This window comes from Heterocephalus glaber, unplaced genomic scaffold, assembly GCF_053883595.1.
Source record: "Heterocephalus glaber isolate CG9 unplaced genomic scaffold, H.glaber_assembly_v1.0 deba00000071, whole genome shotgun sequence".
Classification (NCBI taxonomy): domain Eukaryota; kingdom Metazoa; phylum Chordata; class Mammalia; order Rodentia; family Bathyergidae; genus Heterocephalus; species Heterocephalus glaber.
The window spans coordinates 1,286,105-1,307,453 of NW_028258137.1; the positions used below are offsets into that span (position 1 = coordinate 1,286,105).

At 60.0% G+C, this 21,349-nt stretch overlaps 1 protein-coding gene across 11 annotated transcripts in view; it reads left to right on the top strand.

Moving 5' to 3' along the window:
• The window catches only part of Ca5a (carbonic anhydrase 5A), a 31,414-nt gene extending 10,151 nt beyond the window's left edge, over positions 1 to 21,263 (top strand). For 4 of the 11 annotated variants that reach the window (XM_087196973.1, XM_087197041.1, XM_087197003.1 and 1 more), the window contains 5 exons: positions 4,178 to 4,296; positions 6,021 to 6,116; positions 6,173 to 6,254; positions 6,811 to 6,996; positions 8,352 to 9,207. In XM_087196973.1, coding sequence (XP_087053099.1) covers positions 4,178 to 4,296; positions 6,021 to 6,116; positions 6,173 to 6,254; positions 6,811 to 6,996; positions 8,352 to 8,722 — 854 coding nt within the window. In that variant the 3' untranslated portion in view covers positions 8,723 to 9,207. The other 7 variants (XM_087197055.1, XM_087197098.1, XM_087197132.1 and 4 more) reach the window with 6 other exon arrangements.
• Positions 21,264 to 21,349: the final 86 nt, after the last annotated feature.

The following is a 21,349-nucleotide window of genomic DNA, read 5'->3' on the forward strand; positions in this document are numbered from 1 at the left end:
ACCCCAGCACCGCGGTGTGCTGGGTGCCAGCCTGGGTGCAGCTCTGGCTGGGAGAGATTGCAGAGAGCTGCCCGGGGCCAGAGCACACGGCCCTGTGGCCTTGGGCTTCACAGCGCCGCACCGGTTCCAGCTCAACCCCAGAGTGGGAGAACAGGCGCTCCTTTGCACGGCTTCCACAGCGCTGAGGAACAAGAGTGCCACCTGCCTCTCGGGCCTGCCGGGAGCCGCTGACCCCGTCAGAGGCCCTGAGCCGCCAGCCCGTAGCTGTAGTGGCGACTGCATGGCTTGGCCTTGGGTGGCCGCTGTTCTCCTTGGGACGGCCTGCCTCTCCCAGGTGGCCCAGCTACATTTCCAGGAGCGCTGCTGTCCCGTCAGTGCCCTGCGGGGGGAGCTGGTGACAAGGGCCCTGCTAGTGGCCCACTCTGGGGGCTGGCTGGGCTGCCAGCCTAAAGGCCTTCCTTTTTTTCAGTACTAGGGATTGAATCCAGAGCCTTCGCACGGACCTACACCCTCAGCCCAACATTTTATTTTTTTTCTACGTTTTGAGATGGGGTCTTGCTAAGGTGCCCAGGCTGGGCTCAAACTTGTGACCTGCCTGCCCCAGCCTCCTGAGTGCTGGGTCACAGGTGTGCACTGCTGAGCCCAGCTCTAAATGCCTCCCTCTCAGGGCTCAGTTTTGCCTCCTTTTCAATTAGAGTAGTTACCCCGGTACTGTAGTATCACTATGAAAAGTCAATTAGAAATTATTTTATCTGAGTTTTTAGCTAGAAAAGTGGCAGGATTTGGCTTGAACCTTGCTAAGGAGGCTGAGGGTCTGGGGCTTCCAGTAGCCTAGGACAGGTGAGCTCATGCCCCGAGTTTCCATCCAAACCGCAGAGTGGGCTCCTGGCACTGCCTGCAGGTTCAGCACAGAGAGGAAGAGCCCGTCCCTCCGGGAACGGGAAGTTCCCGCACTCAGCCCGGTGTCCTGCAGCAGCCGCTCAGTAATGCTGCCCATCACTTGGTCACTCACAGCCCGACTAAGTGTTCTCCACATGTGCAATGGGCAGGAGGTGAGTGCCCCAGACCCACAGGGCCTGGCCCATCCAGTCTGTGTCCCCGGGCAGCTGCCTCACCCGACGTGCAGGGTGCTGTGCTACCTTCATTATTGATGTAATCTTTACAGCACCCCATCCAATGATGTCTTTGTCACTTTCCTGTCACTGGGACGAAACACTCAGTCCCCACAACGTAAAGGAGAGGTCGGTTTGCCTCACGGTGTCAGCAGGTTCAGTCCATGGTCAGCTGGCTCCAAGGCAAGAGCAGCATGGTGGAGGGGCCTGCTGAAGGACAGCTGCTCAGGTCATGGTGGCCAGAAAGCAGAGCAAGAGTACGGGGGCAAAAATGCAGCCTTCCGGGTCATGCCAGGGACACCTCCAACCGGGCACCCTCCTAACAGCACATCAGCCACGGATGCACCCATGGGTCAGTCCATTGAGGAGCAGAGTGCCCCCAGCCAGTCACCTCCACACACAGGAGAATTCGGGGGCAGTTTAGATTTAAACTCTAACAACTGGGTATTAGGGTCATCCCACTTGACAGAGGGGAAACTGAGGCTGGGAGAGGTGAGACACCTGGGCCAGGGTCACGCAGTGCTGCAGAGGGACTCGGCATCTGTGCCACGTCAGACTCCTCCCGACTGCACGCAGTGCTTCCTGCGGCAGAGCCACAAACACAGCGCTCCAGCCTTTAAACAAATAAACACTGGCCCTTTGCCAAGGGTTGCATTGTGAGGTCTAATTTAGGAAACATTGTAAGAATCTTTGTTCCGTCTTCAAAGGGATCCGGACACCCCCTCGCCCCCAGTTGGGCAGGGGCCAGACCCATGCCAAAAGCGCTGTGCCGTGATGGGCCCCATGCAGGTCAGAGGAGGGCCCAGCCCTGTGAGCCACACCCAAGGATTCCCGGGCGTGTCCACTGCTTCGCCACTGGGGCCCGCTGCAGCCCAGCCGGTTGGCCACCGCCCGTCTTTCCTTGACCCCCAGCAGAGTCACAGGGGCGCCCCTGACTCACCCGTGCCACCGTAGCCCTGCTGGTTTTCCGAGAGCTGTTTTCAGGGTGGCTGCTGTCCCAGACCGCTCCTGTGCTCGGATGCAAAGAACCAGACATCGCTGCCTGGCGTGCAAGGAAGGGAACGCTCTTTCCTCTGAAGGACCCGCTCTGTCCACATCCTCTTACCCAGGTGCTCTGTGCCCACCGAGGCAGGGCCCAGGCTCCAGGTCAGGGGCTGTGTCCACACAGGAGGCAGGGGCAGCTGGACGTCGGGGCTGTGGCCGGGCGCAGGCCCCAGTCCTGCTTGGGGGGCCAGGGATGTCGCCCAGGCCCCAACTCCCCACAGGACTTTACCTGCAGGGGGAGGAGGCAGCTGCACTCAGGACTCTCTGGTGGGCAGTGGTCGGGGTGACCCCCTCGGCCCAGGATCCAGGCCACTGGGGGCAGGGGGCGGAGACGTCCCCAGACTCAGGACAAGTGACAGAGGCCTGCAGGTGTCCCCGTGGGCACCGGGGTGTGAGCATCTGGGGGCTGAGGCAGCTTCCCTGAGCCTCCGCTCTGTGCCGATCTGGGCATTTTGGTGCCACAGGGACGTGGGAGCAGGCGGACACCGGCAGGAAATCATCCCTGCCTGCGCCTTGTGCTACTGGGATTTCCCTAGGTCAGGTTTCAGGCTCCGGAGGATAAAGCAGGAGACAGTGGGACCTGGATTCGAATCCCCCGTGCTTGGGACGGTGGGCACCTCTCCACGCCCCTACAGCCTCAGGAGCCACTGGGTCACGTGGCATTACCCCTCCAAGGGCAAAGCTGCATCCGATTTGCACCCTGGGGAGCCGCACTGGGTGCTGGGGCCCATGCCTGGCCGCCTCCCCCTGCCTTGTCTGCCTGGCTGCAGAACGGCTGGCAGCGGCAGATCATGCTTCAGCACTGTGTGCGTCTTGGGTACTTCATCTGGCAAGGAGCATTTCTGCGGATTTTTAAAATTCACGTAGATCCGTGGGCGCAGTTTCAGAGGGCGGGGTTACCTCAGACAATCACAGGACTCTAAAACCCACTGAGACCGATGTTCTGACCAACAGCCGTGTCAGCCAAGAGAGACGCAAGGTCGTGCCTGACACAGACTGGACTCTGTCCCCAGCTGCCTGCCACAGGGCTTCGGTGGGGACAAGCAGGCCCCACGGCAGGTGGCCTTTAATGCTCAGTGCGCCCTTCACAGTGATGTGAGCGAGGCTGAGCATGCAGCACCTGCCTGCCCACCGCCCCAGAGCCCAGGCCCCACATGGACCTGCCCCTGCCACCATTTGTTCTTGGACAGCGTTAGCGATGAGGGGCAGCTAGAGACACCAGGTGCAAATTCCCGAGCTCCCCTGGAGGAGTTGAGGGTGAGTCCCTGCGTCCACAGTGCAGCCCGGGTCCTCCACTAGTGGGTCCGTGGTGTGTCCCTGCCTGCAAGCAGCGGACTGACTGAGCTCTTGGGGGGCCACCCGGCACCAGGCCCGTCTGGAAAGCCATCTCGAGCCTGCTTGTAGAGCGCTGCTGCCTCCTTGGTCCGTGTCCGGGGACTTAGAAAGGCATCTCCGTAAAAGACCTGGTCCAGCGGTGGGCCTGCACTAAGCAGGGGCCGCAGAGCTTGGGGCTGGGGGAAGGTCATGTGCTGTGGCTCAGAACTCACCCAAAACCTTTATTGTATCACATGACTAGGGCCAGGGATGTAGCTCAGCGGTTCCACTGCCTGTCCCAAAAGTGCAATAGGGCCGGGGATTTAGCTCAGTGGTTCTGCTGCCTGCTGCACGAGGACCTGAGTTTGATCCCCGGTACGAAAACACACACACACACCCGTATCACATGACTAAATTATAGGTGACAGGATTTGAGCTCTTCCTCTTTAAATTAAAGCTCAGGGAAGGCCAACTGGACAGGCGCATCTCAGATAAGGCCTGGGTGGAGTCGCGCCCCACACCCCGCAGGCGGCTGAGGCCCTTACTGCCGCCTAGTGGCAGTGTGTGGATCTGCGGCCGTTCACACCCTTACGGGAAATCCCCCCAGGCCTGGCGATGGGGACACGAAGCTCGCGCCTCCCACGGGGCCCCGCAGCGGAACACAAATGAAGACAGCGGGGGGATTGACGTCTCGCTCACGTTTGCAGGGATCAGCGGGGGCCCCCTGGAGAACCACTACCGACTGAAGCAGTTCCACTTCCACTGGGGGGCTGGGGACGCACGGGGCTCCGAGCACGCCGTGGACGACCTCACCTTCCCCGCCGAGGTGTGTGAGCGGTGAGCGTCTGAGCGGGCTCTCGGTGTGCCGGGCTGGCCGCGGGGTGACAGGAATTCGGTGCCCACAGGGAACGGCTTCCGGGGCCCGGGAACTGAGGGGCTCCCAGCAGAGCAGCTAGCGCTGCCACCACCGCGTCCCTGTCCCAGAGCAGGGCTGGGGTCCCGCAGGGCTCAGGAGCAGAGCCACCAGGATCCACAGCCTGTCTCGGAGGGGTGGGATCCAGGGCCTCGATCAGGGTCTGAAAGTCGTCCATATAGAGGTCTGTGTGTGTGTGTGTGTGTGTGTGTAGCTGAAGGCCAAAAGAAAGGCCCCACGGATGTTACTGAACTACAACTCCAGCTTTTTAAATTTTTTTTTCATTTATTTATTTCGAGACAGAGTCTCAGTTTGTGAGACCAGGCTAGCTTTGCATTTACAATCCTCCTGCCTCAGCCTCCTAAGCCTGGGATCACAGGTGTGCAATACTACCACAAATCCCTTTTTGTTTTTATTTGAGGTAGTGTCCTGTAAGTTGCCAGGCTGGCCTCAAACTCTTGACTGCTGCCTCAGCCTCCCGGAAGTACATGGCAGGGACTTCACCTTGCTGGGTGTGAGCGCTGTGTGGCACACAGAGACCCAGGGTCCCCGGTGGAGCCCTACACAGGCCACAGGGATCCAGAGTTGGTCCCTGCCCAGGGAGCCTCCAGCACACCCCGCGCCCAGGGAGGCATGAGCCCTTGCTGGACATCTATGGGCTGGGTCGGGACGCTCCCATCCCATGTGAGAGAGCTGTCGCTCAGGCCCTGCAATGCCTCCGTGGACTTTCGGTCACCGCTAGGTCTCCTGGAATCCCCGGCACCATGCTGCACCACCCAGACAGCAGGGACGGGGAGAAGTGGGCCCTGGCCAGCGCACGCATGGCTTCTTTCACCAGGGCTTTCTGTCCAAGGTTGGGGAATATGCAGACACAGAGCCTGCAGGCAGGGAGGCAGCTGCACAGACGCCCAGCCCTGGAGCGGGGGCCTTGATCCTATTACCCGTGCTGGGCCTGTGGCCACCACCAGGGACTCAGCCCATCCCCTGCCACGCTGCACCCAAACCTGTCACCCGACAGGAGGCCACAGGTCCTGCCTCGGGAAAATGGGAGGAGAACTGTAAAACAAAGACCTGGAGGAAGTCAAGGCCAGGCAGCTGACCCAACTGCCAAGCCTCCCTCAGCTGGGTCTCTGTTTCACCCCACAACCCTCATGCAGGGGTAGCGGAGAGGGCAAGCCATCAAACTGCCTGCTTCTGTTTTGTTTTGTTTCTTTTTCCAATACTGGAGATGAACCCAAGGCCCTTGCACTGAACTACCTCCCCAGCCCGCTTTTAGTTTTCATTTTGAGATAGCGGCTCCCTAAGTAGCAATCCTCCTGCCTCAGCCTCCCAGAGTGCTGGGATTGCAGGCATGCGCCACCATGCCCGGCTCCTATTCGGTTTTGAAGCGTTAAAATAGCACTCTTCCGGGCCGGGGATTTAGCTCAGTGATTCCGCCGCCTGCCTCGCAAGCGCAAGGACCCGAGTTCGATCCCCGGTACCAAAAAAAAAATAGTGCTCTCCCAGAAGAACCCAGCTCCCACCATCTGGTCCAGCGGTGCTGGGCTCCCTTCCCCCAGGCTGTATGAACTCTGCACTGGATAGCCATTTCTTTCTGCATGGAGCCACATCTGAATTCTCTCTCTGCTGTGTTTCAGCTGCACTTAGTTCACTGGAATCCCTCGAGGTACCCGAGTTACCGGGAAGCAGTCCTGGGGGAGAAGGGCCTGGCTGTGATCGCCGTCTTTCTGCAGGTAATGGCTCTGGGGAGGGTGCTGTGGGAGGCCAGCTGCTACCCCGACACTGACAGCCATGTGTCTGTGCCACAGCTGGGCGCCCCGCTCCAGGCCCTGCAGCAGCTGGCGGATGTCTTACCGGAGATAAAACACAAGGTGAGGTGTGGTGGAGACCAGCCCAGTGGGCCCGTTCCGGGGTGGGGGTGTACAGGGCACAGGAGCCCTGCAGAGCGAGTGCAGTCCAGATCTGGAGAGAGAACCAGGGCCCAGCTCCCAGGGGTCCAGGCAGGCTTGGGACACAGCCTTCGCCTGCAGAAACTGGCTCTCCGGCTTCAGCATGGCTTGCTGTCCTCAGGCCTGCTTCCTCCTGAGTAAGAGACAGGTGTGGAATCCACTGGATTCCCCGAAGTCGGCCACTCGGGCAGCATCTGGAAGGGCTGGGGCACATCTGCCTGCCCCAGGTTTGCTCTTCACCGGCACTCTGGAAGCCCGAGGCAGGAGAATTGCAAGTTCAAGCCCAGCCTGGGCAACCTGGTGACTCAGTGAGACTTTGTCTCAAAATAAAAATACTAAAAAGAGCTGGGCATGGAACCAAGGAGGGAGGCTCTGGCTCAATGCCCAGTACTGGAAAAACAATCTTTAGCCTGGTCTCAGGCAATGGGGGCCAGTACTGATAACGTGGGCCAAAGAGATTGAGGCGAATTGGGCTCAGCTATTAAGGTCGCAGAACATCGGCTCGTCTGGCACGCAGCACACGCTTGGGGAAGGAATCGCGCCAAGGCCGCCTGCCCGAGGGGGACTGCGAGGCCCGGGAAGTTGGGCCAAGCACTCAGCTTACCTGGCACAAAGCGGTCGGGCTTTTGGAAGGTCAGCGAGGATGACAATGCTTGTCTCCAAGGTCAGCCGGGAAGGGACTTTGATGGAGAAGTGGAAATCCAAGAGAATGGGGTTTATTTATGTAGTACCAAACAAAAGCGCTCCTGGGGGAGGCCAGGGTGGCGGGCAGACGGGGCCAGCTGAGGCTCCACCTGTCTGACAATGGCCAGGGCACGGCAGCTCCCTTGATCTCCACACGGCTGTGCCTGAGACAGGTCACCCCGCTGCTCCCCCTGGGACGCCCCAAGGCCACAGCGCGCTGCCCGGCGCCTCGCTCTTCCTTGCTGGTCCATGGCCAGAACAAAGGGGCCGTGGATGTTTCCCCGCCAGCTGCGCCCCAGCGGTCCCCACCTCTTGGTGGGAAAGAGAAGCACTGGCTTGGAGGTGTGCTTGCTGCGGGGCCAGCTTCCTACCCAGGTGGGGACGCAGGGCGGGGCACTCGGCTCCGGTCCTGAGGCTGCTCTGGGTCCATGGAGAATGGGAAACGAAAACCCTTTCTACAAGGCTGGCCTTGCATGGCTCCCCAGGGAGGGAACGGAGGCCCTTGGAGCCCCCTCCTGGCCAGGACTCCTAGGGCACAGGGGACCCCATAGACTCCCCGGTTCAAAGCTCTGACCCCCTAGTCCAGCCCGATGTGCCTTTAAGGAACAGCCTTGACCTCTCAGAGGCTCAGTTTCCCCATCCATGAAGTACTGACCCCATGGCAGACATTAGGCCATCAGTGTCAGGGTAAATGGGGCGCGGTGGTGCCCGGTCCTTAAGGCCGCCCAGCTGGCTCAGGGCCCCAGTCAGGGTTGCCAGACCCTCCTCTCCCCCGGGGGCACAGGGTAGTGCTCGGGTACCGGCCTCTGCTAGGGCACTGCCCGGCCCAGCCTGCTCCTTGCCATGTCCCCCACGGGTACGCAGGGTAGAGCCTGGCAGGGCGGCCCCTGAGCACCGGGACCCACCCTCTGCACCCGGGCTCGCTGCAGGGCTTGGGCCCCACAGGACAGCTATGCCCGGTCAGCTGAGCAGCGTCCAGGTAACAAGCAGGGCAGCCACCTGCTTGGGCGATGGAATTTTTCAGGGGTCCTTGTTGGGGTAGAAGCAGAGGCTCCCCTCTGTAGCAGGCCGCCCCCCCACCCTTTTCTTGTGTGTCATTTCCCAGCTGCGGCCCCATGGCCTCTCTGCTGTTCCCGGGCCCCTTCCCCCACTGCCTGGTGTCTCTCACGATGTCACCACAGGGAGGGCTCCGGGACGGCCCTCAGCCGCGCTGCCTCTCTGCGCCAGCTTATCCCCTTCACCCTCGATCCACCAACAGCCAGAGGTTTCTCATGTTTGCTCTGGAGAGCCACAGCGGGCAGGCGGCTCTGTCCTTTGTCTCTCTGCATCCCTCAGGCCTTGGGCAGTCAGCCGCTCTCACGTCAAGCTGCCTGATGTTGCCGGGCAGTGGTGCTGGGGACAGCGCAGTGGCTCCGTGCCCATGTTCAGAGAGTCACCTTGCGGCCCCGCGGTCCTGCGACAGGCACTCACACAGCAGAGCCGGGCCCCGAGCTCGTGTTTGTACCGCTGTGGGTAGCAGCAGATGGTGGCATAGCCCAGGTGTTGGTGGATGGGTAAAGACACCGAAACATGGCCGTCCCCATGCGGAAGGCCTCAGCCCTAAAAGGCAGGAAGTCCTGACACATGTCCCGCATGGGCAACCTTGGGGACAGGCACTGAGAGAAATGGGCCAAACACAGAAACCCGATACCACAGGGGTCCTGTGAGGGGCTGAGGGGGTGAAATGCAGCGTCGGAGGGTGGGGGTGAGCGGGACACACTCACAGTTCAGAGGAGGGAACGGCTGTGCTGTCTCCTTAACGTCACTTGCAAATGCCTAAAAGGGCGGGGCGGGTGGTGCAGGCCTGTAGTCCCAGCACCCGGAGGCTGAGGCAGGAGAATCGCCCTGAGTTCCAGGCCAGCCTGCACTGCACACTGAGATCCTGTCTCAAAGAAAAAAAGTAACACCTAAGATGGTCAATGTTATGTCAGGTATATTTTACCACAATAAAAAATGTAATTTTTCCACAGCCAAGGTGTACAAAAATGAATAGCTTTAAAAGGGAAAAATAAGGCGTGTGGTGGGACGCTGCTCTGAATGGAGGATCATGTGTCCATGTCCTGCTTTGAGCAGAATCCGTCCCTTCCCAGTGCGGATCTGGGCCTGGGCTCCCCCGGCCCTCATGGCCCCCGCGCTGACCGCTTGGCCCTGCTCTCAGGATGCGCAGGTGGCCCTGGGCCCCTTCGACCCCTCCTGTCTGCTGCCTGCCTGCCGGGACTACTGGACCTACGCAGGCTCCCTCACCACCCCACCCCTGTCTGAGTCGGTCACCTGGATCGTCCACAAGCAGCCCATCGAGGTGGCTCCCAGCCAGGTGAGTGGCTGCCCGGGGGCCACCGGCCTGATGGGAGGGGGCTCACGAGAGCAACGAGTGGGGCAGGGGACAGCACTGCCCTTTGTACCATGCGGGCATGCCGGGCGGGGGCCGGCAGGAACGTGGGTGCAGCATGGCGCGCTCCCATCTTCAGGGGCCATGCGAGCCCAGGTGACTCCTGAGGACACAGGGTCCGACCAGTCAGCACTGACCATCCGGGCCTGTCAGGGTGGAATTGTGGGAAAGAGCAGAGGTGACAGGAAACGGGACAGAGTCCTGGCCACAGCGGGAAGGCATTAGCAGGAAGCGATGTCACAGAGGCACAGCCAGGACACCATTGGGTGTGGTTCGGTGGCAGAGCAGTTGTCTGACACGCCCTAGGTCCTGGGTTCCATCCCAGCCCTACAAAAGAAAAGAAGGAGGATTGTTGAAGGGGAAGAGCAGACTTTAGACTCTGACCCACTTCTCTGAATGATGGAACAGTACAAAACGGAGACGGCAGAGGAGCCCTCTATTAGCAGTAATGGGCCAGCGTGTACCCAGAGAACAGTCCAGACAGGTTGCATCAGTCAGCGCCGGCTTCCAGGGTGCTGAGTAATAAGCCCCTGACCTGCCACAGCTCATGGCAAGCTCTTCGTGCTCTTCTCCTGGTGCATGGTGGGCTGGGGAGGCCCTAAGGCTCTGATGGGTTTATGGAAGCCTGGGGCTGGGAATCAGGCCAGGCCCAGCATCCGGCCAACTGCAGAGCACACCCAAAGCCTCTCTTGCCACTGCCCAGAGCAGGTCAAGCGAGGCCGCATCGGTGGGGCCAGGGAGGTGGTGGGCAAAGCTGGGCCTGCCCCACGGCCACACACCAAGACCCTAACAGCACTCGTGCCAAGGCTCGGCACTGGTTTTATTTTCTTCTTTTTCTTACACAAATATTTGAATTTTTTCTAAAAGGAGTGGGTAATTTTTGTATAGTCTTAAAATTTACGTCATCGCTTCTCTGGGAATCTTGAGGATCTTTGAAAATCCTAAGGCAGTGTAGACCCCAGGATGATGCTCGCACAGTGGCCACCCCCTCCCCTGCCAGGGCAGACATCACTAAACGATCTCCGCAGTGCTTATAATCTCTAGGGCTCCAGATGGGCTCTCGGCCCCTCCAGCCTCACCCTCTGTGGGAAGCAGTCATGGATGACAACTTGTGGGCTCAGTGGTACTTTGAGGTGTGAGGTGCAGATTATCTGCCCTGCCCCTCACCAGACCTGTGACAGGCTCAAGGAAGGGGTTGGGTAGAAAGTGGCCTCTTGTCACCATTCCTCAGCAGACTCATCCACCAGTGCCCATGTGTGTCAGGTCTGCACAGGAGAGGCCAGGAGCTACGGGTGTGGCTGTCTGGCCAGAAGGTCACTGAGGGCAGATTACGCTAGTGTGCATGGCTGCCCCAAAGTGTAACCCTCTGGGGGCGGGAGGAGTCCCCTGTGCACCCCAGAGTGCAGGGAGCCCAAGTGCCCGCCAGGGAGCCACACACTGGGCACCAGCTTCAGGGCCACCTGTGCACACAGCCCAGTGCTGGAGCTGGTGACATGCGAGCATCACCCTCATGCTATTCCTCAGCGTGCTCCGGGAAGAAGAGGTCGTAGTAAAGGTGGGCTCCCATTTCCCGGCGTGGAAAGTGAACCAGAGGTTACTCTGGGATTTGTGGTATAGCTGTCCTTCAGCATCTTTGGGGGCCCGGCTCCAGGATCCCGGCAGATATCAAAATCCGTGGATCCTCAAGTCCCTCAGAAATGGCACATACCATCAGTGGTAGCACACAGCAGTAGTCCCAGCTTCTGGAGAGGCTGAGGCAGGAGAACCACTAGCTCAACCCCTCAAATTAAAGAATAAAAAGGGGTGGGGTGTATCTCAGTATCCCTGGGTTTGATCCCAAGTGCTTAAAAAAAAAGAGAAAAGAAAAAGGAACAGTATTTGTATATAACCTACATGCATCTTCCCAGGTACTTTAAATCATCTCTAAATGACTTTTAATACCAGGTACAAGATAAATTCCATGTAAATGATTGTTGTATTGTTTAGGAAATAATGATCAGAAAAAAAGCTATGTGTGTTCAGCACAGACAGAATTTGGGGGGCAGAATATTTTCCACCTGCAATTGGTTGACACGGAGGAGGCAGAACCGCGGTTATGCAGCACCTAATGCATTAGTTACCAACTGCTGTGTAACAAACAGGTCCAAAACTCAGTTGTTAAGAGAGCAATGGTCACTTATTCCTCTCCTGGCCTCTGAGGTGAACTGGGAGGTCAGGGTCTGCTGCAGTCCCCACAGCTCCCCACAGCAAGTAGCCCTGAAGGCCAAGTGGAAGCCGCCCTGCTCTGTGGGTCATGCAGGGCCACCCCGACTCAACACGGGACACAAGGGCACCGGGGCGCAGGGCCATGATCACTGGCCGCTCTCTACTCCAGCTGTCCGCGTTCCGGACGCTGCTGTTCTCCGCACCGGGCGAAGAGGAGGAGGCGATGGTGAACAACTACCGCCCGCTTCAGCCCCTGATGGACCGTGAAGTGCGCTCATCCTTCCGGGCACCGACTCAGAGTCCGCGTGAACGGCCAGAGCAGATGTGGCAAGGGCGGCGGGTGCTCCAGGCTTCCCCATCTGAGCCCCATGGCCCCCGAGCTAAGTAAAGAGAAAGGCCCTCGCTCCCGCCATGCGCTCTCCATCACCAGTGAAAGAAGTCACTCTGGAGAAATGCAGTTGCGCCAGGGAGCGGAACCCTGGGACACGGGCACCTCCTGGGGCCTGGGCAGTGTGAGGCTGCCCCCGTCCAGCCAGCCACCTCAGCTGGGCCGCCACCCTCACCCACACCCCCCTTCCTGCTGCACGTGGTGTCCTCCGTCGGTCGCACCTCCCAGCGACGCAGACTGGCACTGGCGTTGTCCTTTTCCCCACTTCCTTTTCCCTGGCTGCACCTGTGTCCTGGGCCACCACCACAGCCCAGTACGGCAACTCGGTGGCTTAGAAAGAGAGGAATAAACTCTGCCGGGAGGCCAGGTGCTAGAAGTCTCAGCCTGCGGGGCTGGCTCCTCTGATGCTGCAGGGGAACTGCTTTCCTGGCTCCTCGAGGGGCTGCCCACTTTCCTGCCTGAGGGCCGGTCCTCACCTTCAGACTGTCGCCAACCTCTACTCCATGTCGCAGCTCCTTGCTTAGCCTGCTGCCTCCCTGGCAAAGGACCCTGCGATTCCCCAGGACGAGCTTCCCATCTGAAGATCCTTGACTGAATGCCATCTGTCATGCCAGGTGCAGGACTGGGACCCGGGGTCCTTGGGCCTCAGCCCCCAGCCACGAGGCCCTGGCCCAGGCAGGGTCGTGTGAGGTAAGAGGGCCTTGAAGGGCGGGCAGAGCGGCCACACCCTCCCTGAGCATCCCTGGATGCTGGCTTCCGGCCCAGCTGCCAGACTCGGGCCTCAACATCTCCCTGGGTGCCCCAGGCCCTGGGTTTGTGCCCCAGCTTCTGTGGGGACTGTCCCTGGCCCGCAGCCCTGAAAGCACCCCATGTCCGAGAGCTAGCTTCTCTCTTGGTCCCTGCCACATGCATCCTGCTGGAAGGACATCCAGGGCCACCCTGTCTAAATCGCCACCCCACCTTGGGGCAAAGAGAGCTCTGCGACCATCTGAATACTCATTTCACGAACATGTGGAAATGACCCCAGCGCCCCGGCAGTGCCCTTCCCACCGAGGAGCAGCACCCACTAAGAGCAGCATCGTGAAGCAGAGGGGACACCTGGCAGGCGCCCTTTCGGCTCCGTCAGTCTGGATTTCTCTTTTCTAGTTAGAAAGCCTCTCAATCCTTACAGCATTTTAATTTGCATGGCATTAGGTTCTTTCCCCTAGGGTAGATACACAGGTCCACAAACCACCTAATCCTGTTATCTCAGGACATTTCCGTACCATCAGGTCAGCAACAAACAACGGCTCCAAAAGTCAAGCCAAGCTGTCCTGTTTCCCAAGGCCTGGTGACAAGCTCCGCTCCGCTGGGAGAGATAAGAAGTGCCCTCCTGTTACGTCTGCAGACTGTACCTAGAATCGCAGTGGGGTTTACTTTGGCAGGGCCCTGTGCTTCTCTCCCAGGGCAGAACTTCCTGTGGCATCAGCACCGTGGCCGGGGGGCCCGGTGGGGACCTCAGGGGCAGCCTGGAGGCCACTGCTGGAGAGCACAGTGGTGGAGGAGCCATGGAGCTGGCCCTGTTCCCGGCACCGTGGGTGCCACAGCGACAGCTGATGACGGCAGAGCACCAGAGAGACGAACGGCTGTGTCCTGCAGAAGGGAGGAGAGAGATATTCCTAGCTTCAGATTGGACCCAAATACTTTCTGCCAGTTGGGAAATGCAGCCACCTACTTGGGTCTCCGTCACAGGACCACATATCCTAGGGTCACTCTACCCCGAGGCCACAGACTCAGTGGCTTCTGACAGATGTGTTGGCCGAAGCCCAAAACTCTAGCTGAGCTCAGGTCAGGGCATCCTGGGCCAGCTCCTCTGGGGCGTCCGGGGCACCTGTTTTCCCACCCTTCCCAGCTCCCAGCACGCGTTTGTCCGCTCGGCCCCTGCTCCGTTGTCCACACCAGCAACACGGTCTCCCAGATCTCTCTGACCGGCCCTCTTGCCTCCCGTGGGAGGGCCCCGTCCTGACACTGAACCACGGGCTGATCCAGGGCACCCCCTACGCGAGGTCCTTGGCTTCACGACATCTGTGAAGTCCCTTTCCACATCCGGGTCCTGGGGTTAGATGGACCTCACTGGCTGTTCTCTGCTCACCCCCCTGCCTGCAAACCGGGGCTCTGGTCATGGGGCCCAGCCGCTGGGGCTGCCGTCGGAGTGGTGGAGTGGGGTGGCACAAGGGGCTGTGGGGCGCAGGGAGTGCCAGAGGTGTCGGAGGGGCTTTGCCCCAAGCACCCTGCAGCCGAGAGCAGTCAGGCTGCACGGTGTTGGAGCAGCCCCTGGGCACACACAGCCCCTGAGCCCTTCACACCCAGGCGGCATGAAGGAGCAGCGAGGCCTGATGCGCTTGATCTTAGTCAGCTAAGGCCTGCGAGCGGCCCAGGGCCCCTGTGCCACGCCGGGTGGTGCAGCGGCCATCAGCACGGGGCGAAGGTGGCAGTGGGAGCCAGCGTGGAGCAGTGTACCCAGCCTGCCGTGTACCACACGGCACTCGCTTGACGCAGTCGCTCTCTGCCTCCCGGGCCCCTGGGTCTCTGGTCACCAGACTCTGGCAATGAGTGGGGCCGTGGAAGACGGGAAGCACTGTGCACTGAAGGGGGTGCAGGGCTGCAGGAAGACAGGACAGGACAGGGAACGGGGACCTCGTGAGGGTCACCGTGGCAGCCCAAGTGACCTCCTCTGCCTGCTCCTCCGCCACCAAGGCTGTCATGAGACACAGCTGCCGCCCAGCTGCCAGGAAGTCTGGGCTTCCAGAGGCCCTGGCTGTGATGCGTCCTCAACAAACTGTCTAGCATCCGACTGGAGCGCAGGGTCGGGTCTGAGGCATCGGTGGAGGTGGACAGCAACCCGGAAGGCTCTGCTCCTGCAGCTTCCCCTCACTCACAGCCAACTCATTAGGTGGCTGCGGGTTTCCAGCTGTGCTGGCACTGATGCTGTCCATGCCAATCCCGGCCCACCTCTGAGCCAGGCACAGTGCAAGCCTCTGCCTGCATGTGCAGCGCCCCTCACCCCTGCAGGTCAGGCCCCCGCCGGGGAGCTCCTCACCCCAAAGCCTGGGGGGAACGAGGTTGAAGCTCCCGAAGGTCAGGGAGCCATGGTGGGGTCAGGAACCAGAGCCATCCTGACCGCCTGAGCTGCTGTCACCAGCTCTTGAGTATTCTCCAAAGCCCTCCTGCTTCTAAGGGGAAACTGAGGCTCACCCACCCAGGCAGCCAGACAGGCAGTATTTCGCCCTACCCCTTCCAACCGGTGCAGTTAGTAAATTTAGAAAAACTGCAGCGCGATGGTGAGCTCTACACCCGGGAAGGCTGTGCGCGCAGCCTGAGGGGTGAGGAGACCCTGGAGACAGCGTCTGCCGGGGACAGGACCGCAGGCCCCTGGCGCGGCGCGGGGGAGCCACGGCCACTGCTCCATGGGCCTCCACCCCACGGGGACCTGGAGAACGCGAGGAAAGGCCGAGCGCAAGAAGGGACGCAGCACCCCGGCCCCGCCCCCAGCTGCGTGGCAGGCTCACGTCCACGGGGACGCCGCGTGGCACACGCACAGCTCTCTCGCTCTCCCGCAGCGCATGGTCACGGCCTCCTGAAAATGTGCTCTTTAGCCACTATTTTTAACCCTGGCTTCAGGGCTGAGACACTGACACATGCCCGGGAAGCGGCCACGCCAGGACACGCTGCTGAAAGACCCAAACAGCCAGAGGAAAGACGTGGGTCTGGGCCCTCAAAGCAACCACACTGCAAACAAAGCCAGGAGCCCCGCAGCCGTCCGTCGGGAGGCCAGGGACAGTGCCATTGTCTCGGACAGCCTCCGGGCCCGCTTTGAAAGTTCAAGGCTTCCTCCCTTTGCTTTCATGTTTTTTTCTCGCTTTGTGAAAACACAAGAACACAGGTGTGTGAGAACAAACACTTGCCGACTCCGGCAAAGCACGCCTGCACCTCCCCCTCCCGTCCTGGCACGTTTAGGGTGACATTTCCTGGACCAGGCCCCCAGGGAGGGCCCACGCCCAACCACAGACCCGAGGACTCCCGCGGTGCTGACCAGCGGCTGTGGCCCCCGCCTCTGCCCACAGCCTGATCTGTGCTGCCCAGGATTTGCAGCCCCTGCCGCGGCTGCTCCTGAGCCCAGCATCCCCTAGGCAGGCGGAAGGTGTCGGCCCTTCAGCCATGGGCCGTCCCTCCTGCTGTGTCCCCAACTGGATGGCCTTTCAGAAAATAGCTCCTCCGTCTACCCAGAGCCAAGTGGGACTCAGGGAGGACCCAGTGGGTCCCCTCAGCCCGTGGCCCCCATCCCCAGGTATCCATGGGGTCTGCTGGCAGCACCCCAAAACCTTCGCATCTGATAGCCCCCTGCCACCCCTCACCTCCCGCTCAGCCCCTTCCCCACAGCTCTCTTCGAGTCCCCAGCAAACCCAGGGACCAGGCCAGGGCGGGGATCTGAGAAACCCTAACTTGGTCACGTTGCTCCCTGCACAACTGAGCCTCCTCATTGTACCAGGAGCAAAGCAGGCGCTACCTGGGCACAGCCTCCCGCCTCAGCCTCCTGTCCAGAAGGCCTGTGTTCCCCAGAGCTCCCTCGCTCCCCTGGGCTGTCAAATACCAGCCCAAAGATTTTCCCAAAGAACTGAGCTCTAGCCAGATGTGGTAGTGCACACCCATAATCCTAGCACTTGGAAGGCTGAGGCGGCAGGAACACAAGTTCAAGGCCAGCCTGGGTAATTTAGCAAGACCCTGGCTCAAAATTTAAAAAGGCTTAGGACATAGCTCAGCACTCTTTGGCACCCCCCCCCCCACACACACACACTCACGCACGCGTGCATGTGCACACAGATGTTCCGCCACAGCACAGAGGAAGCCTGGCTGATTTTCCAGTGCTGAGATTCATCCCTTTGTCAGAATCTCCTGTGTCAGCTTGGGAATCTTTTCCAACATGGCTGAAATGTCTCTAAGCATGGGAGTTATTTTTAAGCAGTGTGAAATCCACTAGTCCTTTTCCCTGAATTCTGGAAACTCAGAGAGGAGCTGGCCAGTGTACACGGCCTTGAACAGAGCCTCGCCTGGAAGGCAGGCCATTTGTGCACACGAGGTGTCCCATATGTGGCAGCTCTCGACCACCCAGATGCTGCGCTCCCAGGGAGCGCCCAGCACAGGCTGCAGCCACTGTGTCTCTGTCCAGGAAGAACGGGACGCAGCCCGAGCCCTGGTGGAAGTCGCATGTGGCAGGAGCACCTGAGCCCTGGGGTACAAGCAGGTGTGCACTGCAGCGGTGGGGACCAGCAGGAGGACAGGGCCAGGCCAAGGCAGGGGAGTTGGTGTCTGGGCTGAGACAGCTGGCTGTGACACAGACTCGCTTCCACAGTGTCCCAGCTGCATCCTGGGCGCAGGAGGTGTTGGCTTTTCAGAAGTGGAAACTGAGGCAGAGGTCAGCCCTGTCTCACCACGAGGGCCCCTAAAGAATGGCCACTCTGCAGCCTTCAGGATGGGGTGGGCGGCCGAAGGCACTTGCAGAGCAAGGTCACGGAGGAGCAGTTTAAAGCTCCCGGGATGAAGGGACCCCAGATCCTCAAGCTACCCTTGGCAAGGCAGAAATCGTGCCCGGTTCCATTCTGAAGTGTGCCAGTCCCAAGCCACTGAGGCCCTGGGCTCGCTGCTCCCCAGACATGCCTGCTACAGACCACAGTCCCGAAAGCTTGTCAAAGACATCGAGTCCACTTCTGACCAGCATGGTGACACACAGCTTCCATCCCAGAGACCCGGGAGACTGAGGTAGGAGGACTGCAATTCAAGGCCAGGCCAGACGACTTACTGAGAAGTTGACTAAAATTTAGAAATCAAAAGGGCTGGGACGTAGCTGAGTGGTACAGTGCTCTCCTACCATGCGTGAGGCCCTGGGCGAGGGGAGCAAACGTGCCTTTCCGAAGGCCCAACCTATCCATGCCTGTCCCTCTGGAACGAGAGGAATGGGAGCAGGGCTTCATGGAGAGCAAGTCCTCTCTCCCCACAAGAAGCAGAAGCCAGGAGTGAGTGGGGACAAGGAGACAACCCTTACCTGCTCCTTGGCTAGGCTTTCTTCGACTTTAGCACCTGTGAGGGGAGTTTTAGAGAGAGCCCCAGAGAAAAAAATATGCTTGTTGGAGAAACAACCCACAAGTGCAAGAGCCAGGTGTGGTGGCACACACCTGTAATCCAGTACTTGGGAGGCTGAGGCAGGAGGATCACCCAGAGTTCGAGGCCAGCCTGAGCTACACAGTGAGACCCTATCTCAAAAAAAACAAAACAAGAACCTGAGAAGCACTGGGCAATAACCCAAGACAGCCAGATGCTGACAGAAGCAGCTCCCGCCCGTCTGTGTGCCGCCTTGGAGCCTCGCCCCACCCCCAGGTGCGAGGGGCTCCCTGAGGAGCTGTCACTTCGAGAGACGCGCTCTGGCCCCAGGCGCTGCACAAAGGCCACCCGTTCCTGACACCACAGCCTGGGAAAACGTCCCCCCCAGAAGAGGCGACCAGCCTCCCTGCACACATCGAGGGGCGACTGCTCCAAGACGGAGCTTCCCAGGCTTGGCGACTCCAGAACCCGCGTCTGAGTAAAGACTCTCCAGGCGGCCTGTGCCGGTCACGTGCGCCACTTCCCACCCGTGGCTGAGCCGCGCTGACCACAGTCAGTCTGCTAGTCGGCGTATGCTGGGACGGCTTCAAACACGGCACACACGGCCATGCCCCGGAGAACGCCCCGGAAGTAGAACTGCTGCTCAAAGGGGATGCACAGTGCCAGGTTTTTGAGAGAAACCTCCCAATTTCCATCTAGAAAGAAGCGACTCTTCCTGTCGCCCGCCCAAGAGGACACAGGACCTCCTGATAAATGACTGAGACAAAAGGTGCCGATAGTCCAGCCGCTAGGTGGCGCTCCCGGCAAAGATTTTTCGAGTCCGAAGCCGGGTAAGGCGGTATGGACTTGTCCTTGGCCGAGGGAGGCTGAGATACTGAGAGGGAAAGGTGGAAAGATACAGGCGGGGCTTGAATTTTAAAAACTCATCACGGTAAACGACAGATCATTGAGAACGATGAGACAAAGGCGTCCAAGTCAATCAGGAGTACTTTGAGAATTAATGGCAACATGTCTGTTACTGTAATAAAAATTTTAATTTAAATATTTACTGTAGTTTATGATCGGCCCTTGTGGATCAAATGTCTATGGCAATTTCTATCAAATTAAAGCGATGACACTGTGTCCTCATCCGCCTTCTTCACTGCATCTGGCACCGTGCGACTTCTGGCTCCTCCCCAAAGTCAGATTGACCATAAAAAGTCAACATTTTGAATCAATCCAGGACACAGAGGCAGCCATGATGGCACAACTAAAGCCACTCATGAACCCCAGCATGGTGGTGCACACCTGTAAATCCAGCACTTGGGAGGCTGAGGCAGGATTGCCAGGAGTTCAAGGCCAGCCTGGTGTACATACTGAGACCCTGTCTCAAAAACAAGACACTCATGGAACGAGAGAACATTCACCAAACATATATGTTTTAATCACACCCGTACATACCAAAGCAGACCGGAAGAACCCCAGGAACGTACCTACCCCGAGAAGTGGGGGCAGATCGAGGGTGGTAGGTGACAGCCTCTGGTGCACCCCTTCCTGCACAGGGCCCCCTCCTGTCCCAAGTGAACTGCTGCCCTGCCTCTGTCTCTTCCCACTCACCTGGACTCCCAGCTCCACCCAGGGAGCCCATCCAGCCTGCTTGGCTGCTGGCAGCTGGCTTGCTGGGCCTCCCAGGGCCTCTGCTCACCAGGCTGCGGTTGAGCCCCCCTCTGTGCACCTGTCAGAGCTCCGTCAGACTCTGGCTTGCGTGCCCTGCCCTGCAGGTGACTGCATGTGAGGTGGAGTCAGTGTGGGGCCTTGCCAAATGGCTGGCCACGGTGAAACCTAAATACACAGAGCAGTGGGGTGACTGAACCACAGGTACAGAGCATCAAATGGCTCAGACAGATGGGGTTCCAGCCGGTCTGCTGGCCAGACAAGCCATACGACCGTGAGCCTCAGTTTCCCCACCTATCAAATGGCTCTAAGGACTGGGATCTGCCCTGTGAAATGCGAAGTTCACAGTGAGGTCTCAGCCAGGCTCAACTGTGTGGTCCTCTGCCCCCACAAAGCACAGGATGGAGATCCAGAGTGGAGAGCATGTCTTCTCTGTTGTTGCCATTGCTAAGCTTTGCTATCTTCCTGAGCCACCACCTTGGGCAGGAGCAGAGCTGCAAGTGGATGTTTGTGTGGCCTTTTGTCTCCTTTGCTGTTGGCTGTGTGGGCTGTGGAGAATTCCAATGGTTTTATCAGTGCAGATGAGTGGCTGGTACACTGGGCGGGCGCGTGCAACATGTCCTGGCAGTCCCCTGCCCAGCATGTCTTGGTGGGGCCAGGGCAGCCTGTCCTCCCTCCTCCACGCTGCTCCCGACTCCAGGGCTCACTGTCCTGCTGCAGCTCTCTCACGCTGTCACCCGTAACCCAGGCCTCACAGCGACCCCTGGGACCCACGGAGGCAGACACCAAGTCAAGGAGAGACCCTGGCCCCTCACCACACCCATCGCCCCACCCGTGTGTCCAGGCCTAAGGGACCATGCAGTCCCTCTTCCGACTTCTGACCGAGTTACCTGAATCCCTCTTGGCCAAGATCCTCAGCATGTTTCGAGACTGACAGGCCAAAGCCCTTCACCTTCACCTGCAGGCAGCTCCGAGCTTCCCCGCTAGCCTGGGGGCTGCCTGGCTCTTTCCCAGAGAGCCCGTCCTGTTGATTTAGCAGGGCTTGTGCAGCTCCTGGGTTTCTGCCCCCCCCCGCGCGCGCCGCCCCCGGTCGCTAGCGAGCTTCCCCTTGGCCTGAAATGAGCATCTCGGGAGTCCAACCTGTCCCCGCAAGCTCTCTGGGCGGGCAAACCACCCCACGACGCCGTTCCCCTGGCCGGACCTGACCCGGCCCCCTGCCCAGGCACGCTTATCTCCCGGGTGTCCGGAGGAGCAGACTGGCAGGGGTGGGGTGCGTCGTCAGGGACAGCCCCTGGGCCCTCTGGAGTTTGTGGGGCTCAGGCACCCCGATCTCCTGGCAGAGGGGAGGGGAGGGCGCGCCCTGACCTCGGGGAGCCCTGCGGCCTGCACGGAAGATGGGCCGGGAGACACGCAAGTGGGCGAGGGGGTTGCGAGGCCGGGATCTGCCGGAAGCTCCACGTGCTCCGAGCAGGCCAGGGTGCGGGTGCCCGGGGCGGGGCCGGGGGCTCGGCGGGGCGGGGCCAG